At 32.7% G+C, this 14287-nt stretch overlaps 1 protein-coding gene across 1 annotated transcript in view; it reads left to right on the forward strand.

Moving 5' to 3' along the window:
• The window catches only part of Smp_147800 (Lmp3-like protein), a gene marked incomplete at both ends in the record, with an annotated part of 66009 nt that extends 52484 nt beyond the window's left edge, over positions 1–13525 (forward strand). The window contains 4 exons of the mRNA XM_018796358.1: positions 6731–6929; positions 6999–7369; positions 10250–10467; positions 13337–13525. Coding sequence (XP_018650579.1) covers positions 6731–6929; positions 6999–7369; positions 10250–10467; positions 13337–13525 — 977 coding nt within the window. The remainder of the gene's footprint in view (positions 1–6730; positions 6930–6998; positions 7370–10249; positions 10468–13336) is intronic.
• Positions 13526–14287: the final 762 nt, after the last annotated feature.

Below are 14287 nucleotides of genomic sequence, written 5' to 3' on the forward strand. Positions count from 1 at the left end.
GGTAATCTCTGAGTTGAAAAAAAAGATGAATTGATCCAACTGACAGATCGATGTAATCACTTCTTCATATGAGACGTCGTTGATCTACAGACAAGTTGGATTAACTTCAAATTCATTCACTGAGATTTTACAAATATATAATTCCTATATCATGTCATGCCGAGAAATAGATGTAGATATGAAAAAAAATGAATAACAACTGGAAAGAACTGGAAAGAATTTCCCAGGACAGAGTTGAATGGAGAATGCTGGTGAGCGGCCTATGCTCCTCTACGAAGGGGTGACAAGCGTAAATAAGTAAGTAATGTCTTAGATCAACTCGGCACCCAAATACTATGAAACTATTCACTCTCATTTAGATGAAAGTTCTTATATAGAAGAAAAATGTAATTTATAAAATTTCAGCCCAAGTAATCTAATCCATTGTTTTTTTTAAAGAAATATATAATCAGGTATTAGGATTACCGAAAGTCTATATGGTTAATGTTTTATATCAATTCGTCGACCAAATATTTATGAAATTATTCCATGAAACTTAGACCAAAGTTCTTCTAAATTCATTGGAATGTTTACAAAAAAAAACAATATTAGTATGATCTGTTTTTGATTATATAATAGTTTGTTTGTTTGTTTTTCCCCCCTCTCATTTATAAACTGTATACTAATATATTGATAAAGATAGAAGTAATTCAAAGGAAGAATAAGATATATATTCTAATCAAATAACTATTTTATCATTCTACTTTCGATGTATAAAACAAACATCAATGATAAATGGGAAGTATTTACAAGTTTTAATTATGTTGTTAGACTAAAGAAAATGGTCAAAATTTAAAAAAAGTTTATATTATCATGTACTAAACTTCATAGAAACAATTAGGTTTTTTTAACATGATTAATGTATAACTACATTTGGTTATGCAAACGATTGATTCGAATTCATGAAGATATGTTTAATGTTAAACAAAGATGGATAATGACTAGCAGTGGAATCCAGTTCGCACGTTATTTATCTTTATCCATTTTTGCTTACAATGCTTGTGAATTAAGGCTATATCGAGGCAATATGCACAGTATGCACATATGCCAATTAGAGACTGACCAGTTGCAGTCGTAAAACCATGAATGGGAATACCAAGTTGAATTTAAACTTCACCCCATTGCACAAGCAAGTGGCTATCAGGACTCAGTGGCCGAGTGGATAACGCGATGGCGTTTGAAGTGAACGGTACTGCGTTCGAGTCCCAGAGTGAACATCAACACTGTGATGCAGGTACATGTAGCTGACGAGTCTCAGATAGGACGAAGTGGCGCGCGTCCTGGATTCCACTGCTAACCACTATCCATCTGTGCTCATGATGTTTGTGAATTAAGGGAATATCGAGGCGATACGCACAGTATGCACATATGCCAATTAAAGACTTACCAGTTGCAGTCCTAAAAACATCAATGGGAAGATTCAAACAAACAATACTAAATGAATTTATGTTTAATGTTCATTGGAAATACAGTAGGTAAGCGGTTATTTTATACGTGATATCAGCGAAAACATTGATATTAGTTAGGATATTATTAATAAAAAACGAAGCACTGAATATCCGACTCCTCATGGTATGTAACTCTTTAGACTTGTACACTCACGACCTTTTCAGATATCAAACCCATGAACCCTCAGGTCTAGTGGTAAAGACTTGACTGTTAGACCAACAGACTGTACAACACATAACAGTTATATGAATTGATCATCTCAATAATTTGCATTTATTATTGTTATTTACATATCTTAGTTTTTAGCTCTACTTAAAAATTATTATTGGGAATCTCTTAGTCAGACGTATCTGTTTTCCCCCGGTTATAATTAAATGTTCACGAACATTATTCATAAAAATATGATTGTATCAAATGATTGAGATTTGTCAATTTCAACTAACTATCAATTATTAACATTCTGTAATATAACTATAATCATATTTTTTACTGAATCATTTAATTCATGGATGTATTTTATTGTATTCATGTAATATTTGATAAACTATGTATGTTGGGACGTAGTTACTGGCTAAAGACAATAGTGAACAGTCGCGTAATATCGTAGATTGGTTGAATTTAAACAATAACACCATTAGATACCTACTCACTGGTCTACAGATTAGGCGTTCGCTCGCGAGACCGGAGGTCCTGAGTTCGAATCTTGATTATGGGATCGCGCACACGCACTACTGAGGAGTCTCATATTAGGACGAAACAGCCGTTCAGTACTTCCTAGTTGATCTAACTTTAATTGACTCATTAATTCAATCATTAAGTAATGAATTAATTTTTCTTTCATTTAAATTTATCTATCTCAGTCAGTCAGTCAGCTACAACGTAGGACCAGGCACATATATGCATCGGTCCAAGTTGCCATAACTCGCTAGCACAACAAGATGAACACCGGATTCATAGAAGTAATTAATTTAGTGGTGGTAGTATATAAAGAAAGGTTGTATATAAGGATATAGTACAAGAAGGAAGAGAGATATGAAGCAATTTTAGTCTCAAGGTTTAAGGGAAGATAAAGAGTGTATACACCTACGCCATTGTGATCGATTCCGAGCCATGTCATCTATTAATAATAACCCAAAAAATTCCATTACCTTTATGTAGCAATTAAACTTTGAAAAAATATCATAAAATAATATAATTAATTATTTATTGATAATTATTATGAATTATGAAAGTAATAAAATAGTACCCAAATGATCAACTTTATTAGATTTCCTTTTTTATTCATGAATCAGTGGAATGGTTTATATATATATCAGTATAAAACAATTTAACATATTGATAAGAATGACTACAGAGAAAATGGTGTACATAGGCTCCAGTATCCTGAGGGAACCCATGACGTATGGACCAATCGTTGGTCACCGGCTATCATGGGAATGCATCTCCTCACGGTGCTCCACTGCCTTGTGGATCAGATCTTTAGGTCAAAGGCTCCGGGTGTGGTCCCCTAAGAAAACCACCTACTTCAGTTTGGACACCTGAGCAGTATCTCGGCCCTCACACAAATCATATGAGATTTGTGTGGCGCATGTGTATCTAGTGCTTCCTTGTGTTATGAGTACAGAGAAGATAGCGAGACCACCATTGGATGCGCTAATCCAAGGTATACAAATAACTGATACGCGTTGGTTGTCCTTCATTTTGATAGGAATCAATGATCTGTTTTGATATCCAGTGACCCAAATGCCGGATGATTTGATTAAGGCTTAGTGACATTTCACTGGCACTATAGTATGGAATAATAATTTAATTGATATCAGTCATAATATTATTGGAAATGATAAATCTATGATCAATTAACGTTTGATGAATAGTAAGCGAGTAAGTAAGTAAGTACACTGATATTATCAAGACTATAGACTTACATTTTAAATAGCTAGGAATAAACTACTTAATCAGTGATAAAACGTTTTGAATATATGGACAAATTTAATGTTCCATTCGAATATGTTTTTTGAGAATAAACAAACATACAAACTTTCCTTCTCTGAAAGTTCGTTTCTTCCTGTCATTGATGTTTACGACTAGGATCAATCATTTTCTTGTAACGTATATGCTTCCTTAGTCAATCATCTAAATATTACCATGTACTTATAATTACTTTCATAAATGTCCATAGTAGTTAGTAGTAAAATTCAGAGCATGCTTTATATTCTGTTTGGTACTCATTAGCTACTATCTAACTATTTGGAAAGTTTTATTTAGTAACGTAAATGGGATGATATGCATGTAATGTATGTAGTGATGTTGAATTACTTCTCACATTATCATGTTTAGGCATAAATAATTAATTGACAACTTTTAATCACCATCAGTTACTATTCAACATTCTGAAGATTACCAATATCATCAGAAAGGGTTTTGTGAAGATTTCAATATTTTTCATAGTTGAAATCATGAGTCCATTAAAGCTAGACCACCATGGAAAACCTGGAAGCACTGGACTACCAATATCAGTTGGTTACACATACTTTCAGCTCAAAAATAATGTCGATTATAATACATAATTATTTTGCCTGTATTCTTAATTGCTTTTTGTGTATTGAGAAGGATTGCCTTGACATAAAAGATTTTAGTCACATGTTAAGCTTTCAATTCCCATGACTCATTTTCCAACTGGCTTCCAAATGACTTGAAACATTGAAAGTTCCTCAAGGTTAATTCTTACAATGAAGTAAACTATTAATACAAAACTGCCTTACTTAGTTTATTTCTTTGACAAAACAAACAAACAGTTATTATAACGTTTATGAGTAAAATAGTTTCATCATTTAAACAATGACATTTGGTTAACAAACTGATATTTCTTGACCAAAAAGACACTAATTATTGATCTCAGATTTCACTTTTTATGAAAGTTCTTCTAAATTGTGACATCTTGTTTTGATCATACTCTTTATTACCTAGTCATACATAACCTTTATAGTCAATCCTTTAGTATTATAGTTAGAAAGTTATAATCAACATGGAGCCTTGTACAAGTTTTCGTTATCCCAATTAGGTCATATTCTATCACTAAGATAGGACGGAATTAATCAGATACATAACGGTAAGAAGCTGAACTAATAGTTGTATCAGGGATAATTAGAAAAACTAAACATTCCAAACATTATTCAAAACGATGTAGAAATATGTTTGAATAAAGAAAGACTGGATTTCAAGATTCAATGGAGGAGGAATGAATACTTCTAAGACACAGTGGCTCAGTAACCACCATGTCGTTAAATGACTATAACCATCAATCGTAACTTTCACCAGAGACCCAACCAAATAGTCTGCATCTTTTCAATGTGGATCAAACCAACAATCAATAAGTTCGTAAACAAATTCGACATATATACTTGATGAACATTTAGCAATGCAAAAATAATAACTATATAATTAAGCAGTACCATCCGTTCATTTCCATCCGTCTGCTATAAATCTACATAGACAATAATCTTGTAACCCAAATATTTTACAAATATGGTTTCATGCGAAGCATACGTAAACAAAATCAGTTTCCTGATTGCTATATCTAGAGCTTTGATTTCTTACTATACCGCGTACTACTAGACTACTTGAACGATCGAACCCGCAACGTTGCAAGAGAGAAGACAGAAGACTAGTAAGTAGGAAGTTTATTCCCTAAAACAGTGTCAAAATATAGTACAGAAAACTATTTATAACTATTGTATTTTGACAAACACACAAGTTTAAATTATGGTAGAATTTTAGTGAATGAGAACACGAGTGGGTACAATCAAATGTATTTGACACGAAAATTACAGACCATCTCACTAAGTATATAATGTGTGATCAGATTGTTCGAAATATATTGCGGTAATATCTCATCACATAGTTCTGATAATCTTCATCTTCTTATTACACTATCGAAATTTATCAAAGGGACTAATTATAAGCAAAGATGGATAGTGGCTAGCAGTGGAATCCAGGACGCGCTCCACTTCGTCCCATTTCGGACTCGTCAGCTGGATGTAACTCCATCTCAGAATGTTGATGTTCACTCTGGGACTCGAACCCAGTACTTTTCGCTTCAAACGCAATCGCGTTATTCACTAACTGACCAGTTGCAATCCCAAGCATCAATGGGAAGATTCAAACAAACAATACTAAGTGAATTTAATGGGACTAATTGCTTTATATTAGTGTTAAATTATTCAAATGAATACATGTTTATTTTTCGTATTTCAAATGTCTCATTTATGCACACAGAGATTTAGAAAGAAATAACGAGAAAGAAAAGGTTTGAATGTGTTACCAGTTTACGGACATTATGTTGCTAGTTTTATGCTAATTCCTTATAAATATTGTTCTATTATGGTGTATAGTAGTTAGGTTTACAGATATGAGTAATATATAAAACCAGTTGGAAATAGAGTGTCTGTAAGGAGAAGGTTAAGAAGATTGAAATGAAGAGAAGAAAAAAGGGAATCAATGCGTGATTGTAGATCTTCCCTAGCTAACTATTCATTCACTACACTATAAAACTATTTCACAGATTTTCAAGTGTATATTCATAAATGGCTATTTATTGCAAAAAAACTGATTTCAATAACTAACCATTGATAGGCTAACTGTAAACACCATTTGGTTATTATTATTACTATTATTATTATTATTATTATATAAGGTAAACATCTTTCCTTAGCAACATGTATTGTCTGGTAAAGTAAAAAAAAACCCGAAAAATCCTACATATTCCAACTATAAATTGTCATCTCATTTTTTGATTATGAAAAGGATAATCATAACATGACCGATTGAATAAGGAAAGGAAATCCAATCTAAAATTTCCCTTCAATACTTTATTGAAACAAATTGTTCATCATCTAAATCAGACAATAATAAATTCCTTTAAAAAAAATTTTTTTTGTTTTTTTTGTTTCATTTTAACAGAATGATCCAAGACAATCTGTTGAAAAATTGATAATATTGAATAATGATCATGGTGATATGTTTATTAAACAACAACAACACCAACAACAACATAGTAACCAATATAGTAAAGATGATTTAATAATTTTATCTGATAAATTTAGTATAAATCAAGATACTACTGATAAGAATAATCAGTATCATTCTAATAATGATTCGGATCAATTATTGATAAACTTTGGAATAGATGATATACATGAACAAAAGAAGAAGAAGAAGAAGAATTCCTATAATATTGTATCAGCTATTAAATCTAAAACACCACCTATAAAACGTAGAAATACTGCTTTGGCTATAAAAGCTAAATCAGCTAAATTAAAACAACCATTAAACGTATTGTTACCAGTTAATATTCGATGCCATAATAAACTGTCAACAGTAATATCTAAAACTAATGAAATGGACTGTATTCAATTGAGAAAGAAAGAAGAACTTACAACTTTGTTTGAAAATGAACAATCATTAACAAATCAAGATACGAGTACTACTACTACTACTACTACCACTGCCAGTAATAATAATAATACACCGTCGGATAACTTGTCAACATTATTCTGTTCAACACTATCTGGATCAACGAGATTCGATGAAATTGATGAATCTATGAAGAGGCTTTCATCTTCTTCAAATGAATTATATAATCATTCAGATATTGTACATAATAATGATAATCCATTTGAATGTATTAAAAATTCTGAAATTAATACTACTCATTTAGAATTATCAATAAATAATGATAGAGATTATGTAATGAATCTATTGAAATATGCACAAACATTTGAATGTCAATTAATGAATGTGATTAATTTAGCAAAAGGGATGGTTGATCAGAATAATCACCCTATAAATGATGATCTATTAGATTCAACAAATGAAAACTTAAGTAAGTGTAAATCTTATAATACATTTTACATATAGTAATTTTCATAGTTGAAAGCGTGAATCAATTGAAGCACCATCGGATGCCGGCTCAGTGGTCTATCGGTTAAATGCTCTGGCACGAGCTGGTAGGTCCTGGGTTCGAATCTCGCGTGGTGAGGTTGTGGATGCGCACTGCTGAGGAGTCCCACGATAAGACGAAACGGCCATCCAGTGCTTCCAGGTTTTATCTGGTGGTCTAGCTTCAATTGACTCACGCTTTCAAATATGAAAATACTGAAATCTCCACATAACCCCTTATGATAATAATAATAATCATATGCTCACTAGTGACTGACTTCGGGAGGTAAATTCAGGGGTTCTAGTGAGAAGCAGTGACCAGTGGAGTTCGAGCGGGTCTTTTGTGAGATGGTAACTCACTGAAGACAATTGGTGAACGGTTGCTCAACTTCGTGGATTTGTTGGAGTTAGACATAAACACCACCATCGGATGCCTGCTTAGTGGTCTACCGGTTAAGTACTCTGGCGCGAGACTGGTAGGTCCTGGGCTCGAATCTCGAGAGTGCGGGATCGTGGATGTGCACTGCTACTGAGGAGTCCCACAATAGAACGAAACGGCCATCCAGTGCTTCCAGGTTTTCCCTAGTGGTCTAGCTTCAATTGACTCATGATTTCAACTATGAAAATACTAAATCTCCAAAAAAACCCTTCTCATAAGAATTATTTTCCATCTAAAGTTTCATTGTTTTTCTTTTTCCATGAAAGAGGGTTTTGTAGGTATTATTGTAATTTAAGAATTGAGTTCATGGGTCAATTGAAGTTAGACTATTATTAAAAACCTGAGAGTACACGACGGCTGCTTCGTCCTAGTGAGGGTCTTCTCAGCAGTAATTTATGGATAGAGAAGTAAATTTTTACAGTTAACAGAAATAGCTTAGTATATGGTACATTCAAATTAGATACTAGTATAGGTATTAAAAAAATAATTTGGTTGGATTTTATTCCTAATGAATTAAATCCTTGTCATTATTTGTAATACTTATAATTGAATTCGTAATCTAGTAATTTCATCGCCTTGGGGCTCAAGATGTTTCTATACATTAAAATATCAAATATTGCATCAAAACTGATCCACATAAAGTCCTAAAATGAGGTAGTTAAACTCACTGATTATGTCAGTTATCTTGGAAGTCTTATCAACCCTAATAGGTTTATATCTAATAGAATGTCGGCACAGATTTGGAAAGCTCGCGTAGGCTTTGTTTACTCGGGTTAATTATGACTAAGGAGAGATAGTTGTCTACTAACAAAGAGGCAAGTATACTTATCAGCCATTCTCTCTGTTCTTCTTTAACTATGAAAACGTTGACTTGAAGAGTAGGAGATTTTCACAAGCTACTAGTATTTCCCCATACATATATAATACGTCAGTTATCATAAAATTTTTATACTCTTGTTCAAAAGTCATTTATGATCAATCATTGATCTGAACTCTATATATTTGATGAATTAAATCAACGAGTTATCCACCACAATTAATTCCATTCAATAGTCTTCCATTTACATGATAGTAAGTTTATATCATTTAACATGTCTTGATTTAATTACTCTTATTGTTGTATTGTTTTTCAGTTCCATGCTAGTTTCTTTACAATTGTTTTACAAATGAACCGAATTTATGTTCTTTCTAACAAAACTCATTTATATCAGAAGGGGTCTTGTGGAGATTTCAGTAATTTTAACAGTTGAGATCGTGAATCAGTTGAAGCTAGACCACCATGGAAAACCTGGAAGCACTGAACGACCGTTTCGTCCTATTGTGGGACTCCTCGGCAGTGCGCATCCACGATCCTGCCTCACGAAATTCGAACCTAGGACTTATCACTCTTGCGCGCGAGCGCTTAACCTCTAGTGCTCCCATGTTTTCCATGGTGGTCTAGCTTTATGATCTCAACTGTTGAAAAAAACTCATTTAGTATAAAATTCTTACTACAGTTAATTAATAAAATAAAACTTCCACTGTGATGTCAAGTAATTAAATACGAAAAAATAGAGATTATTTTCAGTCCTACGAACTTTCATACGATTTATATATGACATACTTAATCGCTCATCTAACCCAATAAATAATGCTGACAGATAATAATAGAGAGTTGGAAGAAAACTACAAATTAGTAGACCGAGAAACGATAATAGTAAAGTGATTAACTACCGGACTGATTTATGTTAAAAGGTATTTACTCTCTTATTAGGTCACTTTGGTATTCGTAGTTGATAGTTTGAAATAATGAATGATATATAAGCAAAGATGGACAGTGGCTAGCAGTGGAATCCAGGACGCACGTTTCGTCCTATTTGGGACTCGCCAGCTGGATGCACCTGTATCTCAGAGTTGATGTTCATTCTGAGACTCGAACCCATAGTGTGCACATATGGCCAATACGAGACTGATCAATTGAAGTCCTCAATGTCAATGGGAAGATTCAACCAAATAATTCCAAGTGAATTTAATGAATGATATGGTTTATTTTAAAATATATTTATCCAATTTAATCCATTTCACATAAGTGGCTATCAGGACTCAGTAGCTGAGTGGATAACGCGATGATGTTTGAAACGAAAAGTACTGAGCTAGAGTCCTAGAGTGAACATCAACTCTGAGATGCAGGTATATCTAGCTGACGAGTCCCAAATAGGATGCGCGCCACTTTATCCTGTTAAACAATCAACTCTTATCAATAATAGTGTATTCTTCCTATGATTCTTTGTTATATATTTTATCATATATTGGATTTATCTGAGCAACTTTGAACAGTTCATACCAGTTACTATCTTCATTATAACTAATCAACTTTATTATAAATTTTTAATTATTTTCTTTTAGATAATGATGAATTATTGACAGGTATTGGTCATATACAAATGTTAATTAATGGAAATCTTACAATGTTGCGTAAATTATGCAAAGTTTACTTAGAAGCTAATTCAAATATAAAGAAACAACAGTCAATTGAATACATTCCATTAAAAAGTGATTTAGAAGGTTATTGGAATTTAATATTATTACAATATAAGCGATTAGAAACACAATTTCCAATATTAGTTAATTGGATTTCAAATGATTTTCGTGATGAATTACAAATACTTATTAAAGAATCCCTTAGTGATCTACCTAGTTGTTCATCTGAGTTTATTAATTCTTCATATATGAAGAAAGAATATAAGAAGACTTCTACTAAACAAACAAATATAACATCATATAAAAAGGTAGGTTATCTACAATGTGTGCATTTGTTGCTTGGGAATAAACGATGATAATAGTAATCGACATCTAGTTAGAACATTCGTTTCAGGAGTATAAATCAGACCTTTATCGATAAATATACGTTCTTGGTAGAAAATCTTTATGTCTCGGACACTTCAACTGGTTATTATTATTAGCTTTATTCAATATTATATTTTTGGTACAATATAGAATTCTCAGCACAAAGTACTTCAACAAGTTTCCATTTCTTACTTCTTCGTCCTTCCTGACGATAAATATTGAGTGATCGCCAGTTAGAAGTTAGCAGCCCAGTCAATCGATATATGGATAATGTACATTCTTCTCGCTGCATATTGCTAGCAACCACGATATCTCTGATTAGGCCTTCTGTAACCTTTACAGCGAAAGGTCTTAAACTTTTCAGAAACGCACTTGAATAGGTTGTGCGATTAATAGGCATAATGATGTATTAAAAGAAACGAAATTAGATAACTTGTTGAAATATCTAGATGACAGGAACAGGTAACCCAAATGTTTAAACAGGCCGCCAACAATCCAAAAAGAATGATAAGTCAACTAAGCGTGGATCAAAGGTCTTGACCACTTGTCGTATGAATATGGACTGAGATACCTTAATCTATTCGGGCAATTTTATTTTAGATTAAGAGTGATCTAATATTAGCTAGCCGCATCTTCTTCTATCTAGGAAAAGTAATTTAGAATGAAATTTTCAGGAAATTTGAAAGTCAACATAAAATCGTTTACATCTGAGGATCGTTTCCAGCATCATGTTATGATTTACTTGTATTCTTTTCTAGAACACGTTAATAACATCCTTTGCTGATAGGTTCAAAGAGATGTTGTATCTCTACAATACAAATCACTTAAATAAACATAAATTTCTCGACAGTTTTTATCTTTTTTCACTAGAGAATGAAGATAGAAAACAATTTAGAATTTTTCATAGTTGAAAGCGTGAGTTAATTGAAGCTAAACCACCATGGAAAACCTGGAAGCACTGAACGACCGTTTCGTCCTATTGTGGGATTCCTCGGCAGTGCGCATCCACGATCCCGCCTTGCGAAATTCGAACCTAGGACGTACCAGTCTCGCTCCAGAGCACTTAACTGAGTAGTAACAGAATAGGACGAAACGGCCGTCCAGTGCTTAAAGATTTTCCCTAGTGGTCTAGCTTCAATTGACTCACGCTTTCAACTATGAAAAATACTAAATCTCCACAAAAACACCCCTTGTGATGATAATTTAGGATTTACCTCTATAGGATATCAGCTCTTTCTATGAAACGTGGAAGAGACATCTTAAAAATCATTGAATAATCGTAAAATAGAATTATAAAAACTCATTTTAAATCTATTCCTAACATTTAAAAAACACTGGAGAATTTTTTCCAAGCGAAACAAATAAGAAGTAAAAATCATTAAACACAACCAGTTTTCCAAAAATCACATCATTTATTGCCTACATGTCAATATAGCTGACTTAATGCAACATAGTTATTAAAGGTACTTACAGAATTCTGTCATTGTTTGTGTCAATTTACACAAAAAGAAGTGGTAGAATAAAAAGTAAATAGACAATGCAAGGAATGTTGATTCTATTCCTCTATAACTTGTTAAGGTTAAGATTTTAGGTAAAATATTCATTTTCGGTGTTGTTAACTAGGATCATGAACACCCCCACATCTGAGGAGAAGTATAGAATACAATAAACGGATTGAATACAACTAGATGATTTGGAATTCACAGGTGACTTGGCTATTCTATCTCATACACATCAACAAATGCGAATGAAGAAAACTAGTGTAGCAACAGTCTCTGTATCAGTAGGCCTTAACATACACAAGGGAAAAAGCAACATCCTCAAATACAACACAGAGAACACCAACACAATCAAAATTGATGGAGAAACTCTAGAAGAGGCAAAAAAAATTCACGTATCTGGACAGCATCATCGATGAACAAGGAGGATCTGATGCAGACGTGAAGGCGGGGATTGGCAAAGCAAGGACCACATTCCTAGAATTGAAGAACATATGGAACTCAAAACGACTGTCTTTCAACCAATATCAAAGTCATAATCTTCAATACGAACGTCGAGACAGTTTTATTGTACAAAGTTGAAACTTGGAGGACTATCACAACCAACATCGAAAGAGTATAGGTATTTCTAAACAATTGGTTATGTAAGATAGAGAGTGTCTGTTGGTCGGATATCATTAACAACGGCCTACTGTGTGAGAGAAGAAATGAGATTCCAAACGAAGAGGAACTTAGAAAAAGATATTGGAGGTGGATAGGAAATACATTATGGAAATCACCAAACTACATCGCTAGACAAGCTCTAACTTGAAAACCTAAAGGTAAACGGGAAAGAGGAAGAACAATGATTACATTGCATCTGAAAAGCGAATGAAATATGAAGAGGATGAATAACAACTGAAAAGGATTGTTCAGGACAGAGTTCAATAGTGAATACTGGTGGGTAACTTATGCTCCTCCCAAAAGGGGTGACAAGTGTTAGTAAATACTTAACTACGAGATAAGTGACTAACTCGAAGAATATTATATTTTTTTTAAAAAAATTTCTTTTTTATTTTCTCTTTTTAATAATAACCATTAGATAGATGATTTAATAATAGTGAATCAATATTTCTTTTTCATATATCTATCTATTGTTGAATTAAAGAAATTGTCTGGAGCCAACAAAAATAATAAAAAATCTATTGACTTACATATAACCATTCAACAACGTATCCGTAATGCTCGGAAACAAATGTTAGAAAAACAAAAAAATCAAATTATAGTTACTAAGGAAAATGATATTGATGAACAATCTACATACAAAAATACATATTTTTATACCATTGAATATTAGTACAAAATGGTCAAAGCAGAAATCCCCTATTTGTCATGATGAAGAAGATTTGTACTTACTTACTTACTTACTTACTTACTTACTTACTTACGTCTGTTACCCCTCGTGGAGAGGAGCATACGCCGTCCATCAGCATTCTCCATTCAACTCTGTCTTGGGTAATCTTTTCGGAGAAGATTTGTAGTTACATCAAAATCTTAATTCATCAATATAAATCAAGTACCTCTTTCTTCATAAGTTTGTTTTTATTGATTTATTTTTTTTTAAAAAAAATAGGAATTATTTCATGTACAGTACACATCCAATGCATATTATTTGTAAATAATTTTACTTTTGCTCAAAATGTTTACTTCATTACGTAACTTGTTTTTCTTTTTGTGCCCTTATATCTATGACGTAATACCGATGAGAAATGTCATGCAATTAGTTCCCCCCCCTTTATGAATTGAAATAAAGATAGAACAAATATTGATGCAGAATAATATGAATTCATTATATGTCGTGGTTTCTCATCAGTTACACCACCCACCCTTTATGCATCCTTCATTCTAACCTCTGACCTTTCCTTGCACATATATATATATATATAGTTATCATTGATAACCTTTTGTCATTCCAATCCTTTACATTCAATTATGTCCATTGTTCCATACTATTTATTACCCCAATACTAAAACTCTAATGCAGATTTGGTTGTAAGCAGCTGATGAGAAACCATGAAATATAATGAATTCATGTTATTCTGCATCAATATTTGTTCTG

This window comes from Schistosoma mansoni, chromosome 2 (assembly GCF_000237925.1).
Source record: "Schistosoma mansoni strain Puerto Rico chromosome 2, complete genome".
Classification (NCBI taxonomy): domain Eukaryota; kingdom Metazoa; phylum Platyhelminthes; class Trematoda; order Strigeidida; family Schistosomatidae; genus Schistosoma; species Schistosoma mansoni.